This window comes from Canis lupus, chromosome 9 (genome assembly GCF_003254725.2).
Source record: "Canis lupus dingo isolate Sandy chromosome 9, ASM325472v2, whole genome shotgun sequence".
Classification (NCBI taxonomy): Eukaryota; Metazoa; Chordata; class Mammalia; order Carnivora; family Canidae; genus Canis; species Canis lupus.
In genome coordinates, this window is record NC_064251.1 from 44,220,348 (window position 1) to 44,227,862 (window position 7,515).

The 7,515-nt window shown below is 50.5% G+C and overlaps 1 protein-coding gene and 1 long non-coding RNA gene across 2 annotated transcripts; one reads left to right on the forward strand and one right to left on the reverse strand.

Annotated features, from left to right (window-relative positions):
* Nucleotides 1–235: 235 nt before the first annotated feature.
* On the forward strand, nt 236–4,940 carry ERAL1 (Era like 12S mitochondrial rRNA chaperone 1). Its single transcript, XM_025476367.3, has 10 exons — nt 236–560; nt 1,480–1,607; nt 1,721–1,798; nt 2,162–2,208; nt 2,833–2,894; nt 3,044–3,156; nt 3,248–3,496; nt 3,844–3,993; nt 4,120–4,200; nt 4,356–4,940. The coding sequence occupies exons 1-10, from the start codon at nt 278–280 to the stop codon at nt 4,476–4,478; spliced, it is 1,314 nt and encodes a 437-aa protein (XP_025332152.1). The 5' UTR covers nt 236–277; the 3' UTR covers nt 4,479–4,940.
* On the reverse strand, nt 4,743–5,819 carry LOC112677652 (uncharacterized). Its single transcript, XR_003147130.3, has 2 exons — nt 5,647–5,819; nt 4,743–5,228 (listed from the first exon to the last, which is right to left on the reverse strand). It is a non-coding gene; the product is annotated as an uncharacterized LOC112677652 (long non-coding RNA).
* Nucleotides 5,820–7,515: the final 1,696 nt, after the last annotated feature.

The window sequence follows — 7,515 nt, forward strand, 5'->3', positions numbered from 1 at the left end:
AGGGCCTTTTGCGAAACTCTGACAGGAGAAGAAGGAAACAGGATGTAAATGGGGGTCCAAAACGATCACCATGTCCACACAAACTCTAAATAGACATCTTCCTTTTTCTTAGCTTCGGTCTGTCTCCAGAGCTGTTTCTCCTCCAACCCACTTCCTACGTGCCGTGCGTCCCCGCTCTCTGGGCCAATCTCGCTCTCTCCTGCTCGCTCGCCTTTCCACGGCTCCATCCAACCGCAGGTGCGCGCCTGGTCCGTTCCCGGCGTGCCTTGCGGCCGCAATGGCTGCCGCCAGCCGCCGCTCCGCTCTTCTTCTTCCGACCGTGTTAGGGATCAGGCGGTTGGGCCCCGATGCCGCTAGGGAGTGGGTGGCTCGGCTCTCCTCGCTCTCTGACTGTCCGCGGAGGTGCGTGTCCTGTTGTTCGGGAGCCGCCTTCTCTGGTCCCCGCCTGGCCTCCGCCTCTCGCCGTTATGGCCAGAGCTCAGCCTTGGACCGCTTCCTCGGACTCTCTCAGCACGGCGGTTCGTTGACTTCTCATCCTCCCGCCGTGTCCATGCACAGAGGTAAAGGGCCCAGATAGGCTTGTCCCGGACTGTCACGGTCTTAGCCCTGAAAGTTCCGGGCGGGTCGGGGAAACTCCTCAGTCCCTGGGGTATCATCTCTGGTCCTATATTATGGAAAACGATCTTGAGGCCCCGAGAGAGAGGCAAGCCGTGAAGGATCTCAGAAGAAAGATATACCAGGTTCCAAGAGGGAACCGATGTGGTCACAACCAGAGACGCACGAAAAGAGCAAGCGATTGAAGGGCCACAGGCAAGGCAGAGTTGTCGCTCTCTGCCCTGAGATGGGAAGCAAACTCGACCCAAATAGTGCCCCCATCTATTTGTCAAGAGACTGAATTACACCTAGGAAATAGCTCCTGTTCTTCAAGTAGCATAGACTACACTTTGGTAAGGAGGCTGGACACAAAAACTGGTAATTTTTATGTAGTGTTATAAGAAACTAATACTTAGAAATACTGAGCAAGCTTGCAGAGCCTACATAACACCCTTAGAAGGGTGAGATTGTCCGAGCTGGAGGGATTTCTGGCTGTAACTGATCTGGCTATACTTTCACACACATACACATATTTATCAGATAAAGCACAACTTCCCAGTACGGTTCCACACGGTAATTGTATTAAGTGCCAGGCATTGTGTTTGTTTTTATAAAATTGCCAATTGTCAAAAGAAGGTTTTAAGATAAGTAGGTATTGTTAATATTATCTCCACTTTACATGTGAGAAAACCAAGGAACTTAGAGAACTTGGTAAACTCATATAAACAAATTAATGGACAAACTAAGTCTCAAAGCCAGGTCTCAGCTTCAACCTGATACACTAATCTTGTATTCTTTACTTCCTTTGTGTGTGAGTAGAACTGAGTACCTGACAGGGCATCCAGATTGCACTACCTCTCACTCCCCTCCTGCCCCCACACACAGATGAGCAGGATCTCCTCTTGGTCCATCGTCCTGACATGCCTGAGAACCCTCGAGTCCTACGAGTGGTCCTCCTGGGTGCCCCAAATGCAGGGAAATCAACACTCTCCAACCAGCTGCTGGGCCGGAAGGTATGCTACATCCTTGACCCACCACCCTCCCCTTCATCTCACTTTTTCTGTTTCTTCATGAATTGACCTACAGTGGTCTGGGACCTCACCTAGGATTTCTTTATTTCTGGCAGGTGTTTCCTGTCTCCAAGAAGGTGCACACCACTCGCTGCCAAGCTCTGGGGGTCATCACAGAGGAAGAGGCCCAGGTGGTGGGTAGCCTGCAAAGGAAGTCCAGCAGACTGGGCAGAGGGTGGACTTAGGAGGGTCTCCTTACAGTTCAACTTGAAGAAAATGTTTAGATTAACTGCTTTGAGGGAAGAGGGTCTCCTCTTTTGTTAGGCCTAGTGCAGATCTCTCTCTCCTTTCCCCCCTTTGGCATCTAGTCAGAAAGATTTCATTCCCTCTTTATTCCTTCCCAATCTCCCATATATTCACAGTCATCATCTTTTCTTGGATCTCATCTAGAATTAAAACAAAGGTGGAGGGTAGAAGTCCAGGCTTCTGATGTCAGTGGTGGTCTTTCTTTCACTTGCCCATCTCGGGGGCCGGGCATCTCTCTTTCTTGATTTTAGATTCTGCTTGACACACCTGGCCTCATCAGCCCTGCTAAACAGAAAAGGTAATAGCTGTGGAAACGGGTTTGTAAAGGGCAAGGTGGTAAGGGAGAGGGTGGGGAGATTCCATCGTAGAGGCTGGAAGACCCTCTTATCACACCTTATCCCTCATTAAGAGTATATCAGTCCTGGGGATCCTTGGGTTGCTCAGCGGTTTATTTTTATTTTTTTTTAATTTTTTAATTTTTAATTTTTATTTATTTATGATAGTCACACAGAAAGAGAGAGAGGCAGAGACACAGGCAGAGGGAGAAGCAGGCTCCATGCACTGGGAGCCCGATGTGGGATTCGATCCCGGGTCTCCAGGATCGCGCCCTGGGCCAAAGGCAGGCGCCAAACCGCTGCGCCACCCAGGGATCCCTGCTCAGCGGTTTAGCGCCTGCCTTCGGCCCAGGGCATGATCCTGGAGTCCCGGGATTGGGTCCAACATCGGGCTCTCTGCATGGAGCCTGCTTCTCCCTCTGCCTGTGTCTCTGCCTCTCTCTCTCTCTCTCTCTCTCTCATGAATAAATAAATAAAATCTTAAAAAAAAAAAAAGGCAGGAAGTCAGTATCTTGGACTTTAAAAAAAAAAAAAAAAGAGTATATCAGTCCTAAGACCCTTCCTGACCTATGTTTGTATGTCCTCAGGCACCATCTGGAGCTTTCTTTGTTGGAAGATCCATGGAAGAGCATGGAATCTGCTGATCTAGGTTAGACTCATGATGGGAATCTGAACCCCAATTGTTCATGGTAGTTTGGAAGCTGGGGGTTGACCCAGAGCCCCTATCACGGACACTTTTAGGGGGTGGGGAAAGAGTGGTCATATTTTTGTCCTCCTCCCCTCACTGCCTACTTCTAGTTGTGGTTCTGGTGGATGTCTCAGACAAGTGGACTCGGAATCAGCTCAGCCCCCAGGTGCTCCAGTGCTTGACCCAGTTCTCCCAAGTCCCTAGCATCCTTGTCATGAACAAGGTGAGCACCGCCTACCTGAATAAGGAGTCTCCTTTCCTCCATGGTGCCCATCTCACTGACCACACACCTCCTACCCATCCTCCATGTCCAGGTAGATTGTCTGAAACAGAAGTCAGTTCTCCTGGAGCTCACAGCAGCCCTCACTGAAGGTGTGGTCAATGGCAAGAAGCTCAAGATGAGACAGGCCCTTCACTTACAGTCCGACACTCCTCGCCCCAGCCCAACAGCTAAGGGGCCAAACATACAGTCCATGGGAGGCCCTCAGAGGATTGGCTGGCCCCACTTCCGAGAGATCTTCATGTTGTCAGCTCTAAGCCAGGAAGATGTGAAAACACTAAAGGTCAGTTAGCCTTGGTCATAGTGTGGCCTTTCTTTTCTACCATGTGAAGACAAGCCTTAGAGTTCCTCCTGGGGGCAGCCCCGGTGGCGCAGCGGTTTAGCGCTGCCTGCAGCCTGGGGTGTGATCCTGGGGACCCAGGATTGAGTCCCACATCGGGCTTCCTGCATGGAGCCTGCTTCTCCCTCTGCCTGTGTCTCTGCCTCTCTGCTCTCTCTGAATGAATGAATAAATAAATCTTAAAAAAAAAAAAAAAAAAAAAAAAGAGTTCCTCCTGGTAGTGAGAGTGAATAAGAAAGGAAAGTCTTGGTTGGGACTGAACTGCCCACCTACCCTCTTTGTACCCACAGCAATACCTCCTAGCACAGGCCCTGCCAGGACCCTGGGAATACCACAGTGGAGTCCTCACTAGCCAGACGCCTGAGGAAATCTGTGCCAACATCATCCGAGAGAAGCTCCTAGAGCACCTGCCCCAGGAGATGCCCTACAGTGTACAGCAGGTGTGGGCGTGGGCACAATGAAGGGATCTGGGGGCTCTTCACCAGGCACACAACCAAGACAGGATGCCTGGGGCCCAGAGAGGAAGGGATATGGGCCTGTCTGACTAATCATGTCTCCCTGTGCAGAAGACAGTGTTGTGGGAAGAAGGGCCAAGTGGGGAGCTGGTGATCGAACAGAAGCTTCTGGTGTCCAAAGAATCTCATGTGGTAAGTTGGGTTAGGCTTAGAGAAAGGACCAGGGCATTAAGCAGGGGTTCTTCCTCCACTGCTTGGAAGCCCTGAGAGCAGGCTCATGTCCTTCTCTGTTTTGTTTTTGTTTTTGTTTTTGTTTTTTATGTCCTTCTCTGTAATCCCATCCTCAGAGGATCCTGATTGGCCCAAAGGGGCGCTTGATCGCCCAGATTGCACAGGAGGCAGGCCACGACCTCATGGACATCTTCCTCTGTGATGTTCAGCTCCGCCTCTCTGTGAAGCTTCTCCAGTGACCACCCTCTGCTGCCTCTCCCAAGGGTCTGAGCCAGAGCTGCTGGCAGGAGCCACTGACCAGAATGGCCCCTGCCGAGGGCCTCTAGGGACTGGTGGGAGGCATGGACACTGCCCGACGGCTGGCTTGGCCTTGCTGGGTCTGCCTAGCCCCTATTTAGCCATGTCTCCTTTTGGAGGCAGGAACTTAGCTCAGTTCTCAGGTCGTTTCTCTGCCTGGGGCCCTAGCTACTTCAGTCTTGAAGTTGACTCTTTTGTAGGAACAATGCCAACCTGCTTCTAGCTGGCACCGAACCCAGAGTTTCTCCCTGAGTTGCCAGTTTTAGCAGAGAGGTCTTTTTCCTATCCCCTCAGTTCCTCTACCTTAAAGCGATGTGTGAGGACCTGTGGGTCCTAAGTGAGATAGTGCCACTCACCCCATGCCTTTCCCCTTCTCGAATGCTAATAAAAAGACAAGCATGCTGGTTCTCATCTTTATTTCTTTAGCACAGGAAAGTAAAAACTCATTCCCTCACCCCCACACTGTTGTCTGAGCTGGAGTGTCCCTTCCAGTGGTCTGCTCCAGGGTCCCGAGCTGTCTTCTTGGCACGTATTGTGGGTACAGCAAGAGAACCATTACCATTACTAAACTCAGTAATGGTAACGGTTTCCTCGCCATCCCCAAGTGTCTTGGCGGTCAGCAGGCTGGATAGGCTGAGCGGTAAGCCCGGTGGGTTTGCAGCATGCTCTGCCCTCCTCATCTGGCTCCAGAGCTGTGGGGACCCGGACTAGTACATCATCTATACTGTAGTATCTTGTCGCAAACTTACAGTATATGATGATATCCTAGCCAGGGCCCCGCAGCAGGCACAGGGAGCATGGCTTGGAGAGCACTGTGGCAGGGGGAGCCAGGGGCCCACGGCAGAGCAGGACAGGTCAGTACACACAGAGCTCCCCCCTCCCTGCTCCATAGCTCCTGAATCAGCAGTGCCTTGATTGTGTGGTCAGGGGCAGCCCAAGTCAGGTAAGGAAAGAAACTGGCCTGGAAAATCCTGCAGAGTTAGAGTCTGTTGAGATCTCCTGGGGGACCCAGTGCCAGAATTAAACAAGCCAGAGATCACATAATGAGACAGAAGGTTCCCTCTGGTCAGACTGACAAGCAGACAGACAGGCCCAGGAGAGAGCACTTACCTGGAGCTGGAACTGCATGTAGACTGGGGAGGCCTTTAGAGGTAGGGAGGCCCAGACCCTGGCTCTTCACTCAAGCTGCTTGCCTTTTAATCCATAGGCCCCTCCCCTGGGTGGGGCACTTTCCCTGGGTTCTAGAAAGCCCTGCCTCTTAACCCTTTCCCTGCTAGACTAGGGTCACTGGCTCCTCTCCCTGTTAGGCCCTTTCTCACATGAATTTATGGACCTTGCTAAAGCTAGGATCTGCCTTTCACACCTACCCCATGAAGCTGATCATCTATCTGCTGGGCCTGGGAGGAGGAACAGCCTCACCCCATCCTTCAGGGTTTAATTGTTGCCCATGACCCAAGTGGGAGTGGTGGTTATTTTGGTCATGGAATGGCGAAGGTGGTGATAAAAATGATAGTTACAAAAAAAAAAAAAACAAAAAAAATGTTAGTTGAACCTCTATAAAGCAGAAAGGGTCCTGACAGCTGGGTTCTTGGGGCAAGCTCTGCCTTAAACTTCAGTTCCTGGGCCCCTGCCACATGTGTATGTGGAGCCCAAGTTGGGTAGACCTAGGCAGGCCAACTTCTTGCCCACTTCTGCCATGGCAAGCTCCCCTGGGCAGGGAAGGGGGGGAATCCTCTGCTGGGACATATGAGGGCAGGTGAATTCAAGCTCTTCTCGAGAGAGTGTAAGAATGAGTAAGGGGCCTGTTCAAAGCTTAAGCCACTTATATGAGAGCCTAGCAATATTCAGTTCTCTGCCTCTGGAGAAGGTGAGAGTCTTCAAAACAGGGCCTCTGTTATTTTTTTTTATATATATATATTTTTAAAGTATTTTATTTATTCATGAGAATACATAGGAGAGAGAGAGAGGCAGAGACACAGGCAGAGGGAGAAGCAGGCTCCATGCAGGGAGCCCGACATGGGATTCGATCCCGGGTCTCCAGGATCACGCCCTGGGCCGAAAGCAGCGCTAAACCGCTGCCCTTATTATTTATTTTTAAAGATTTATTCATCTGAGGAGAGAGAGCATGTGCCTGTGAGAGGGAGTAGGGGATGGGGGCAGAAGGAGCGGGAGAGAATCTTAAGCAGACTTCCTGCTGAGTGCGAAGCCTGACGTGAGGCTTGATACCATAACCCCAGGATCATGACCTGAGTGGAAACCGAGAGTTGGACACCCAACCTACTGAGCCCCCAAGCACCCCACCTCTGTTATTTTAGATATCCATTCCAAGAGACACATCTGCTTCTGTGCTCCCTCCCCTTCCCCATCCTAGACAGTCTGGTCTGTGTTCTGGGAGACAGTTATACCCCTCCTCTGAAGGAGCAGATGAGACCAAGATGAGTGGGAGGAGAGACCAAACCTACTTTTGATTCCTTGGAGATGTTCTGCTTCTTGCTGCCACAGAATGTCGGCACATGCTCTTCCCTCTGTTTGTTTTGTTTTGTTTTTTTAAGTAATCTCTACAGCCAACATGGGGCTCAAACCTAAAACCCTGAGATCAAAAGTCGGGTTTTGATCTGGCACAGTCTTCCCTCCTTTCTTGTCTAGTTAACTTCTATTCCCTCTTCCTATGTAAGTATCACCTCTGCAGGGAAATCTTTTCTGGCTAGTTAAATCTCCCTGTTATGGGCTCATTCATCTGTGTGATTAATCATTTAGGCAAATAATCACAATGACCTGGTTTATTGGCTGATCATGTCAAATGTCTGACATAGAGCTAAACTCAATATGATGTAGGGGAGAAGAAAAACTTTGACCTGGGGAAGCAGGCAGTTAAAACTATAGCTCTTAGGCAAGTCTTTTTCTCTCAGACCCTTCCTGTTCTTGTAGATGCCATTGTGACAGTCCCCAGTTCAGAGCTGAGCTGGGTGACTAGCTACT

Excerpts from the sequence above, each read along its gene's own strand:
- ERAL1 (XM_025476367.3), top strand. The coding sequence starts at position 278 with ATGGCTGCCGCCAGCCGCCGCTCCGCTCTTCTTCTTCCGACCGTGTTA. Across the intron at positions 1,799-2,161 it reads CAGAGGAAGAGGCCCAGGTG|ATTCTGCTTGACACACCTGG; the intron begins GTGGGTAGCCTG and ends TCTTGATTTTAG. Across the intron at positions 2,895-3,043 it reads CATGGAATCTGCTGATCTAG|TTGTGGTTCTGGTGGATGTC; the intron begins GTTAGACTCATG and ends GCCTACTTCTAG.